The sequence below is a fragment of the Eucyclogobius newberryi genome, unplaced genomic scaffold (genome assembly GCF_026437365.1).
Source record: "Eucyclogobius newberryi isolate DKJ021-1_F unplaced genomic scaffold, fEucNew1.0.hap1 SCAF_18, whole genome shotgun sequence".
Lineage (NCBI taxonomy): Eukaryota > Metazoa > Chordata > Actinopteri > Gobiiformes > Gobiidae > Eucyclogobius > Eucyclogobius newberryi.
The window spans coordinates 5,029,349-5,041,961 of NW_027315812.1; the positions used below are offsets into that span (position 1 = coordinate 5,029,349).

Below are 12,613 nucleotides of genomic sequence, written 5' to 3' on the forward strand. Positions count from 1 at the left end.
TGTTTTAGTCCAGTTTTAGTCCAGTTTTAGACCTGTTTTAGTCCAGTTTTAGACCTGTTTAAGACCTGTTTTAGTCCAATTTTAGATGTGTTTTAGTCCAGTTTTAGTCCAGTTTTAGCCCTAACTGACAGTTCACAGACTCATCCGTCTTTGCGCTGCCTCTGCGTCCGAACTAAATGCAGCTCCCTTAAACGTGTTTGTCGTCACTCATTCATGTAAAAGAGGCACCTGTCGTGGTGAAGATAAGTCCTCGCATTTATTCATTTGGAGAGCGGCTCTTCAGCTCGTTAGTGTTCTCAGCTCGTTAGTGTTCCGAGGCGATTAGACTCATTGAAAACCCGGAGCCGTCTGTGGATCTGTGAAGCGAGACGAGGCTTGTCTGAAAATATACTTTATTTATTATTTATTTTACTTTATTTCAAGTCAAATGAGAGCGTTGCTGGTGCTATCCAGAGTATGAAGCTCAATGGAAACATACTGAGAGTAATGTGGTGCCGGGGGTTCCTGTACAGGTCTAATACTGAGAGTAATGTGGTGCCGGGGGTTCCTGTACAGGTCTTATACTGAGAGTAATGTGGTGCCGGGGGTTCCTGTACAGGTCTTATACTGAGAGTAATGTGGTGCCGGGGGTTCCTGTACAGGTCTAATACTGAGAGTCATGTGGTGCCGGGGGTTCCTGTACAGGTCTTATACTGAGAGTCATGTGGTGCCGGGGGTTCCTGTACAGGTCTTATACTGAGAGTCATGTGGTGCCGGGGGTTCCTGTACAGGTCTAATACTGAGAGTAATGTGGTGCCGGGGGTTCCTGTACAGGTCTTATACTGAGAGTCATGTGGTGCCGGGGGTTCCTGTACAGGTCTTATACTGAGAGTTATGTGGTGCCGGGGGTTCCTGTACAGGTCTTATACTGAGAGTCATGTGGTGCCGGGGGTTCCTGTACAGGTCTAATACTGAGAGTCATGTGGTGCCGGGGGTTCCTGTACAGGTCTTATACTGAGAGTCATGTGGTGCCGGGGGTTCCTGTACAGGTCTTATACTGAGAGTCATGTGGTGCCTGAGGTTCCTGTACAGGTCTTATACTGAGAGTCATGTGGTGCCGGGGGTTCCTGTACAGGTCTTATACTGAGAGTCATGTGGTGCCGGGGGTTCCTGTACAGGTCTTACTGACAGATGACAGACGCTTGAGTCATTTGGAGGAAGTGAAGAATCCCTGGCTCAAATCTGTGCTTACAACATGGAAGGAGCTGATCAGAACAAACTAAACACAGATGTTAGACTTAAACTGACTGGTTTATGAGGGTTAGGGAGGGTTAACCACACAGATCTGAGATTTAAAGTCTGGAAAACAAAAGGTATAAAGGTTTTCCACCAGATTGAAAAAGGAAATCACATGAAAAGCTTTGAAGAGTTGGAGGAACAGGACTTTTATAAATATTTAAAAATAAAGTTATTTTAACCAAGAAATTAAACAAACCAATGACCATTATGTTATATAAGTGTGATTGTTTTTGACCTCTGAGACTGAGAACAAGCCGAGGGTGTCACTGCTTTGCCTAGAACACGAACAGTAGCGTAACCATCTCCACCATACAAGAAGGTTCCGGTTCCAGTAGGGATGCAGACCTAAACCCACGTTCAGGTTCAAGTCCGGATTCGAATCCAGAGGTTTAGGTTGAAGACACTTGAACAAGGACGACTATCAAACACAAGGCTTAACTGCAGATTGAAATAAACTCAATTTCTCTGGTTTATTCACTGTTTTTAACAGAAGTTACAACTTACAAATCACAAGATACTAGCTAAGACACATTCATGTGTTTTACTAGAGGAACAACTCCCGAACAAGAGCAAGTTGAGTATTGGCATTGGGGCAGCTGTTTCAGCTGCTACTATGTTTGTAAGTGTATCACTGGTTTGACTGGGCTGTTCCCACACTTGAAGTTTAATGCCTTTAGATACATTTCCACTCTTTAATTTTGCAGATCCATTGGCATCAAAGTCATGTAAAAACCTTCAAAAACTAGCATAAAAGTCAACTAGAACCACTATAAATCAATCAACTTAGCAGTATCAAAAATAGAATATGAAAATATTTTACACTACACACAATACATCATATTAACAGCATTAAACACAAGACCATATTTAACAACTGTAGAATACAAATACTATTACAAAATATAAGCTCCAATTAATGAATCCAGCAATTAAACAATATTACTTTGACTTAGTATTTACTTAGATGTATAAATATGTATATTGCACATTAACCACCTAAATAAATGCTACATCACATCACGACATAATACAGTTATTTTATTCATATTGTAGCGACCCTAGTCTCTAGTGCGCGTGCGCGGTCTCTGGGGCGGAGCTAAGAGCGGCTCAGGAGACCAGGTGATTTTTGATGTTCCTGTTCCATCACCATGGTTACGGCCAACAGTAACCAACTCTGTTCAAGAAATAAAGTGACAACTTGTGAGCACTAAACCAGCATCACTGACCTGAGCGAGAAGTTACAATATTTACACCCAAACCAAAGCACAACCCGCTCCTTTAACAAGCGTCTTAAACTAACTCACGGAGCGGCACAAGCGGCGACGCACGCGGCGGCTTCAAACGATTCAATTAAGCCAGTGATCTTCCCGAATGTTCGGTCTCCCGCGTCTTTAAACTCATTTCGCCGGCTTCAACTTCTGCCGCGGGAAGACGCGTGCGTCGCTGATGCTCCGGGCGCCATTGACAGCGATGTCAGTGTTTACGTCTTTTCTGACGTGAATTTCGCGATCTATGGAAGGTTTAAGATGGTTTAGATTCTAGAACGTAAAGGATATAGAACGTGAGTGGTAGATTTTTAATGAGTCCAGAACGAATCACTGGGGTTTCGTTTTTTTTGGACCTGAATCGCAACGTTTTTACAAGTCCAGATCCGGTCCGTCGTAGCGGTACGCATCCCTAGGTTCCAGCCATTTCCAGCCAGTTCCAACCAGTTCCAGCCAGTTCCGGTGGCTTCCAGCCAGTTCCAGCAAGCCATTCCAGCCAGTTCTGGCCAGTTCCAGCCATTTCCAGTCAGTTCCGGCCAGTTCCAGCCGATTCAAGCCAGTGCCAGCCAGTTCCAGCCGGTTCTGGCCAGTTCCAGCCAGTTCCAGCCAGTTCCAACCAGTTCCAGCCAGTTCCGGTGGCTTCCAGCCAGTTCCAGCAAGCCATTCCAGCCAGTTCTGGCCAGTTCCAGCCATTTCCAGTCAGTTCCGGCCAGTTCCAGCCGATTCAAGCCAGTGCCAGCCAGTTCCAGCCGGTTCTGGCCAGTTCCAGCCAGTTCCAGTCAGTTCCAGCCGGTTCCAGCCGGTTCCTGCCAGCCATTTCCTGTCAGTTCCAGCCAGTTCCAGCTGGTTCCAGCCGGTTCTGGATGGTTCTGGCCGGTTCCAGCCAGTCCCAGTCATTTCCAGCTAGTTCCAACCAGTTCCAGCCATTTGCAGCCAGTTCCAGCCAGTTCCAGCCGGTTCCAGCCAGTTCCAACCAGTTCCAGCCGCTTCCAGCCAGTTCTAGCCAGTTTCAACCGGTTCCAGACGATTCCAGCCAGCCATTTCCTGTCAGTTCCAGCCAGTTCCAGCCAGTTCCAGCCGGTTCCAGCTGGTTGCAGACAGTTCCAACCAGTTCCAGCTGGTTCCAGACAGTTCCAACCAGTTCCAGCCAGTTCCAGCCGGTTCCAGTGTGACAGAAGAAGTGAGGCAGTCGTGAGGTGGATCAGGACCAGTGAATGCGTGTGACTCCTGCGATGGACACAATAAATGGATTTCTCTGGAACATTCTTCTGACACAAACACAAACCGACAGTTAAGCTCTGGACCCACGTTACGCTTCATATCTGAGAAAAGGCGATCTCGACATTCTGACTCAGTTTGAAAATGGACGAATTTCTTCGACTTTGGTCCAAATGAGACAGACGCGTTTAGGACGACTTATATCGTTGCATGTTCTCTCTGTGTCTTGTTCTGTTCCCTCTGCGTTTTGTGTATAAAAACTGACAAAGGGAAATAGAACAATAAAAGAGGAGGAGCAAAGAGGAGCTTCTACCATTTCATCCATGTGCTTTTAGTCCTTTTTGTGAGCATTTTATTCTATGTTTAAGCACGTTTTATAGAACGTGTTATTGTCAAAACACACACACACACACACACACAGAAACACACACACACATATACACACAAAAACACACACACACACACAGCACACACACACAGCACACACAAACACACACACACACATACACACAAACACACAGCACACAGACACACACCTACACACACGCAGACACACACACACAAACAAACAAACACACACCTACACAGACACACATACAGCACACACACCTACACAGATACACACACAGCGCACAAACACACACACAAACACACACCTACACACACACAAACACACCTACACAGACACACATACAGCACATACACACACACACACACCTACACAGACACACATACAGCGCACACACACACACACAAACACACACCTACACACACACAAACACACACACACCTACACAGACACACATACAGCACACACACACACACACACACACACCTACACAGACACACATACAGCCCACACACACACACACAAACACACACACCTACACACACACAAACACACACACACCTACACAGACACACATACAGCACACACACACACACCTACACAGACACACATAGAGCACACACACACACACACACACACACACCTACACAGACACACATACAGCGCACACACACACACACAAACACACACCTACACAGACACACACAAACACACACCTACACAGACACACATACAGCGCACACACACACAAACACACACACACACCTACACAGACACACATACAGCGCACACACACACACACAAACACACACCTACACACACACAAACAAACACACACCTACACAGACACACATACAGCGCACACACACACACACACACACACACATGCAGTCGCACGAAGCAATCAAACACAAGCGAGTGAGATGCAGACGAGCGAACGCCATGGCGACGCGCTCACGAGCTCATTAAGGTCAATTTGACATACGTCGTCGTCAACAGATCTACATAACGATAATGTGTTGTAAACATCTCCTTCGTAATCGCTTATTTGCCAAAGTGGAATACGTTAGTGGCCTTCCATAACAAAGTGCATGAGGGGAATGTTATGTATTTGCCCTCGCCATACATTTGGGTAAAAGGTTAAGTTTTGCATTTATTCATGAGAACCTTTTGTCTCAAACCGGACGAGGATAAGTCACAATAGGAGAAAAATACCACATGGTAAAGTAACTGAATGCTGAAAACCACCAAATTAAAGAGTAATTGCGCCAGAAAAGTAAGTCTGAATACGTATTTTTGGCATGTACTTCGCAGCACTGCTCACAGAGAGTACACGAGTCACATTTGAACGCATTTCAGTCAGTTAAAGGACACGTATGATGCTGAATTTACCTTTTCCTCTCTCTTCTAACCCTATTCTCCGTCTGTTCCTCGTCACAAACTCGGCTGGAGCACGTTTAGCTTCATTCACACAAAGTCCTCTCCCCTCCGAGCCTCAGAAACACTCCGTTCTGAATCTCCTCGATCTGTGATGTCATATTCTACCTGTGGCGCGGCTCTGAGAATCTTCTGCTATTTTTAACTCCATAAATCATCTCCAAACTCGATCTCTGTTTGTACTAAACTTGTGTTTACCCAGCAAACACTGGGAAAAAATTCCATTTATTTAAGTGAAGAATAAAACTATTTGGGGGCAACTTTATTTTGTTGAATTAATGTTTAGAGAGACAGACAAGTTTTTTCTTTGTGTAAATCCTGCATAAACTTGACTGGAAAGAGTGTCCCTGGTGTGATGTCACTTCCTGTCATTTTTCTACAAATTTTTAATCAAAATTGTCTCAAAAAGGTATAATTACCCGGGAAACGTCAGTTTAAAACGTTCTTTAGCTCGACCAACGCCTATTGAACCATTTCTGTTGGAGGAAATCAAGACGTGGAATACCTGTAGGTGGCGCTGTAACGTAGTATTTCTTTATTTTTGCTGCAGAGATTCACAATAAACAACATCTTGACACAAAACCAAAGCACTTTTAAGAAACAAAGGCAAACTCGAGCAGAAAGTTAGAGCTACAGTTTTTTTCACGTTAAAAGAGGAAAATCAGAATGAAAAACAAAAGCTTTTATTTCAAATCCATATTGACGTAAACGTTTTTTGATTATAATTGCCATCATCAGAATGATCTTTAGTCTGTTACATTTATTTGGACTTTTCCACAAATTCTGAAATGTACGTTTTGTTTTTCTTCTGAAAATGTATTGTTGATATTTTTAGTTTTCACTTTTGATTAGTCGACTAGTCAAACTATTATTTTTATGTTGTTTTTTTTGTTTTTTTATCCAAGCATTTATTTATTTTTGACTCAACAAAAATGAGACAAATTTTTTTGGATTTGAATTTTGAAAAGTTTAATGTTTTTTAACATACTTTTAGTTAGTTACAACTACTTATAGTTTTACATACTGTATTTATTGAATATGTTTAAAAAAATAATTCTGTTCAAATGCAGTTGTTCTTGTTCAGTGTAAAAATACAGATATTCTTTAAATAATAAATGAAATTCCTGCACTGAATTTTAACTCAATGTATTTGTATTTAATTTATATTTTGATATTCATAAACGCACAAAATGTTGTTACATAAATTCAGTGGATGAAATAAATGCTTTGGTGATTAAAAACACAAAATAACATTGATAATTATGTTTTTAAAATGCTGCAGTCTTTGTTATGAACAGTTTGTGTTTTAGAGTGTGTAAATGCAAACACAATAGTTCACTTAAAAGCAACACATTTGACACTTTCGATGTAAAAAAAAGACATTGTTACGCTGCATTTTCAAACTGTCGCTCCAGCACTTTGCGTTTTCACATGTGTTTTTGACCTGGTTGAGATGAAACAGGAGCGTTCCCTTAAGGCTCAAAGCAACACGTTTCACAGTAAAAGTGCACAAAGACGACGTGTCACAAATCTGTACACAAGGCAGGAAACACGATCACTTTGGTGGGAAAAAACCCGCTTAGAATGTGCAAAAAATCAAACTCTGCTCGGCTTTTGAAACAAAAGGCAAACGCGCTCGCGGCGCAATGTAAACGTGAAAGAGGCAAACGCTTTTGTTCCTTGATCCTGAGTCAGAATGTTCCAAAAGTGATGAAAAAACCCACATCAGATCTAAACGTTCCCGATTAAGTCCCGATGAAACACTTTTGAATTTGAGAAAGTCATTCTGTCGCTTTTCCATTTCAAAAGATTTAAAAAATACTGCGTTCCAGCCACAAAATTTGTATTTGAGCTTCACAAAAGTCTAATTTGCGATATAATGTGTAATATATCTGTAGATAAAATGAAAAACTACGGATTTTGCCTTCATCAGAAATGCTAAATGTCCACTATAACTTCTTTTTGAAATAAACAAATGTGTTAAATGTGTTTAAAGCAGCATCACGTTATGGATATATTTAAATGTGCGTCGTAAACAGAGTCTCAATAAAACACAATTAACACAATTAGACATTTGTTTCATAATGTGAGATAAAGCTTTAAATGAATAAAAAAGGCATTTATTTTTCAGAATGTATTTATATCAAAGTGAAACGTGCATGACTTTGGTGGGAAAAGTACATTCTGTGGGTTTATGGAGGACTTTTTCTTCCAGACACATTCTTAAGCTGTTTATGAATACATTTTGTCCAAGTTATGTGTTTTTCATGCATTTATTGTCTTTAAATGTTGTTGTTTTGTTTATTCTTCTGTATTTATCTGATATGTTTCTATATATTTAACATTTTGTAGTGAATTCTTTTTTTTTTTTTTAATGTTGGAAAAGTGACTGGAATAAAAATAATTGATACAAATAACAGGAATTAAAATAAATAATTAATTAACTCTTATTTTTCTCCATTGCTAATTTGGTGTTTAGCCCTTTTTCAATTAAAATCTCCAAATACAGATAAATGTTAATGCCAAATCTGAACAAATAAACTGCAATTATTGACATTTTTCAAAATAATAAACCTTATTTACAAGTTCACCCTGTTCGTCCGGTTATGTACAAAATATTTACACTCTTTAAACTTTTATCAAAATATACAGCTTTAGATGGCTCTTTTTAGATGCGCAAACACAAATAAGACTGCCGCTTGTTCTTATTGACACGTTTGAAAAATAAAGTTGATTTTTCATTTGCAGACACAGTGAACAAAGCAGTTACAACATGAATTTAGACGTAAAATGAAAATAAATAATATTAAGTCGAGACGCTGCAGGTGAAGAGGACAAAACTGACATTTAGAGACATCAGTTTGTGTCCTTTACTCACATGTAAGAAGATAAATGTATTCATATAAAAATAAGGCATTTAGTGTGTAAAAATGCCCCAAATTGCACATATTTCACATGATTATGAAAAATGGACAGGTTTATAAATCTTCCTTAAAAATATATTTTATATAGATTTTGGATTTTTTTGGGTCAGTATTTGACTAAACTAGATTTGACTGAAAATGTGTGTAAAAAATTAATTTTCGCAAAATCTTTTGGACTTAAAGGTTGAACGGACGATTTTTTTGGCATAAATCTGAGTCTTATTTCCTCTTGGCGTGGACTGACGATTAGTCCTGCCACGTATCATAAAACGCACCTACCACTCACCTGCAGCCGCGTCAGGCTCGTGCCCACGTTTCCGCGTGTCTAAGCGCATTGATCTATCATAATATAGTTCCCTCAGTGTACGGGGCAAAATGAAGACGGAGAAAGACAGTTCGAGCTGACGCAGAAGTGGACAGAAATCTACGGGAGACGAGAGATGCGATGCGCTCCGTTGCGCTAATAAACAAACGCACGTGTGTGTTGTATCAGTCCGCACGGGGGAGTGCGCATGCGCACTTCCGCCTGCGTTCTCAAATAGCCGAAAAATCGTCCATTGCGCCTTTAAAACTTGAATAAATTAGACTTCAAATGAGATATCAACAAATCCTTCAGTACGTTCTGTCAAAATGTTGTTCAGTCCAAGAGTGTAAAGTTTGGTGTGTTTAGGAGCTTCTTTAAGAATCAAAATGTACGTCTTTGTGTGAGAAAAATGCATTTGATCTTTACAACGTCACATAAATCAATGGATGTTGGAATTGATCAAATAAAACAAACATATTTAGGAGCAGATTGGACCGTGTTGTATAGTTTAGCCTGTAGTGTCTCGCCTTAAGGTTGTACAAATGTAAAACGTCTCTTTGATCACAGTATGTTTTCACCTTTTTCTGACAGCAGTTGCCGAGGTAGGCTGAAATAACCGCACAAACGCCATTCCAAATTCAAGCGAGCAGTATTAAAAGACTCTGAATTGCACTTGAGATCAATGCAAATCGATTTGTCTCCTCGCGTCCGTCGGAACCGCGATTTTCGATCATCAAGGACCGATCGCTGGGTCCCGGGCGAGCCGGGTTTGGGCCGCGGGCCGCCACTCTGTAACACGGAGCCGACCCAAACGCGAGTAAAAGACGTGGAACGAGGTGGTTTTCTGAAAAGATGTCCGTTTAAAAGCTGGGCCTGGATGGACATGCAAACACTGTAACAAATAAACCACTATTCCACAAATAACATGATTTAAGTTCAGAACGTGCAGTTTTCTTGAGTCGTTTTGGCTAGATTAGATTTAGTCGTCGATCGTTATTCGTTTAAGATCATTCACTGGTTTCAACGGACCAAAAAACAGTGGAACGTAATGTGATTTCAATGGAGGAAATGGGTTTTAACGAAAATATATGTCAAATGTAGATGATTTCGCCCACTCAGACACATGTGAGTGCGTTTAAACACCACTGGGTTTTACTGCATTTGTTCCTTCAATACAGGATCATAACTGAAACGTTTAGGTTTTACTGGACAAAAACTCGATCCCACACCAGTTTTCAGGCTTTTGTTCAAGCCTTTGTCACTGGAAATAACACATTGGGTGTTAATTTTGTTGTTGTAAAGACTTCAAAATCATGTTAATTTAAATCCGATGTCAGTTGAACATTTTTTTTTGAGTCTATATCTATGGTTCAGATGTTAAAACCTTAATAAAACAGTTGCTTTTGAACCTACCAACTAAATCTCTTCCAGTCAAAACTACTCAAAACAAGATTATTTTACTGAATTCCAGTTTTTAAAACCAATTCATTTTCACAGTGTCATTTGACCAGAGAGTTTGTCGGAGCAGAAACGACACCAACGACCACTCGTCCGTTATCTTCGACTTTTCCGACCTTTTCAGTCGTCTTTTCACCACTTGAGCGTTCGATCGAAACGTGCAAGTTGAGCGATGGATTGTCTTTGCGGGTTTTGCTTCCAGTGAGTGGTAAAAGTTTATATTTACAGAACGAGCAGCAGAAATAGTACGAGATCTGGAGGTGAAGCTCTTTGAAGTGTTGCTTTCATCATTGCCACTTCGCCATCGCTCTTGAGAACGGATCTGCCGCTCTCAAAGTCGCCGTTAATCAATGAAAATGTTAAAGTTCTGCGTTTTCTTTCATTACGGTTTTTAATTTTCCCAATTTCCCCAAAGGAAAACTCACACAATGCAACAATCCTCGTTAAGAAGCGATTGTTCTGTGACGGACTAAATGTTTTTAAATGTTTATTGGTGTTTGGGATGTAAAGATTCTGGAAAAAGCAGGTTGTTGGTTCGAATCCCAAACTGTCAGCATTAGTGACGTGCATCGGGCTCAAGTTTGAAGTGGGAAACATATTTTTTTAGAGCTAAGGAACTCATTTGTAAAAAAAAAAACAGTTAACTCCTGATGATGAGGATTAAATTAAATAGTAGCCTGTGTAAAGCCCCAAAAAGCTTTCATTTATCAGAAGAATTTAAAAGCCCATGAGCGGAGAAGTGCCAGGAATAAAAAAGTGCAGATACTTAAATAAATAAACTAAATTTCAGCAACAAAGTACAAATACTTTTGCCATTTGCCACCTCTGTATGTTTGTGTACAGTAGTAAATCGCAGTACCACTATTGTCCACTAGCAGGTGTTGTATTTTGTACATTTTACATTGTATTTTGGACTTTTTCCATGATTGAAAGTTTGTCTTTAATTGCGCGTTGTTGCAGTACCACTATTGTCCACTAGCAGGTGTTGTATTTTGTACTTTTTCCATGATTCAAGATTATCTTTAATTGCGTGTTGCTGCAGTACCACTATTGTCCACTAGTAGTACATTTATGTACAAAGAAAAGCATGAGAGCAGCAAAAAATCTCCTTAAACGTCTTGCGCATTTCTTGGCTGCGGAATGCGTAAATGATGGGGTCGATGACGGAGTTGCACATGATCAGGATGAGGTACATGTTGAAGTGCGACATGAAGCACGTGCAGTACGGGTTTCTCGGGCACGTTATCATCAGGATGAGGTGGAGGAAAAACGGCGCCCAGCACACGACAAACACGCCGAGCAGGATGGTCAGCGTGATGGCCCCTTTCATGTTGGCGCGCTGCTGAATCGGCGCGCTCCCCGGCAACGCGGCGATGCGCTTCATGTGCAGCCTCGCCAACAGGAACATGTGAACATAGAGCGACGCCATGAGAACGAGCATCGTGAAGAACATGGTGATGAGGCAGATGAGGACCGTCGTGCTCTCCGAATAGATGATGAATAGAATCCCAGATATCGTGCACGCCGTCCAAATTGCGGCGATCACTAGCATGGCCCTGCGTATCGTCACGATGTTGTGGTACCGCAGCGCGTAGAAGATTGTGATGTATCGGTCGATGGCGATGGCGAGGAGGCTGCAAATTGACGCTAAGAGGGAGCTGCAAATGAGCGAATCGAAAACGTTGTCCATGCTTCTTATGAGAGTGACGGGGATCGTGATGGTGCCCCCATTTATCAGCGCTATCACGATAGTCTCCGACGCGTTGGAGACGCTAACTAGCATATCGGCTACGGCTAAGCTACAGATGAAAAAGTACATCGGCGAGTGGAGGTTTTTGTTTTTGATGATCGCGGCCACGACCAAGATGTTCTCGAGCAAACTGATGATGCCCAGTGTGAGGAAAACCTCGGTGGAGATCAGGAGTTGCTCGTAGCATCCGGCCGAAGAATCTTTTTCGTCCACCATGCCCTTGTCCAGGGGGAACTCCGCGTCGCTGCCGTTGCCGCCATAGCCGCCGTAGCCGCTCGGAGTCAGCGCGTGCCGATGTGTCAGGTTCATGGTCGTATTTCAGAGTCACGCTGTTGAAGTCCGCGAGTCATTCGTTCAGAATGTGGCTCTCGTTTTGCCGCAGAGTTCAAAACGTTGTCTTCACGCGTGTCGTAGCTTCTGCTCCGGACGGAACGGCTCAAAGGCAAAGGACAAAGTGTGTTTATTCCAGGTTTTGAGCACATTGGCACTCGGACAATGGGACTTTTCGAATGGACTGTTTGAAACACGATTTACTCAATTAAGTATCTGATTTTGACGTGCTTCATTTTGTGAAGTTATAGAATGTGTCTTATTTTCATGCAATTGGCAAAGACGACCGATGTCAAACGT

At 41.7% G+C, this 12,613-nt stretch overlaps 1 protein-coding gene across 1 annotated transcript; it reads right to left on the minus strand.

The window, feature by feature from the left end:
• Positions 1-11,255: 11,255 nt before the first annotated feature.
• Positions 11,256-12,292, minus strand: LOC140364924 (melanocortin receptor 4-like). Its single transcript, XM_072451303.1, has one exon. It carries the CDS (start codon positions 12,290-12,292, stop codon positions 11,303-11,305), a length of 990 nt encoding a protein of 329 aa, XP_072307404.1. The 3' UTR covers positions 11,256-11,302.
• Between the last annotated feature and the right edge of the window lie 321 nt (positions 12,293-12,613).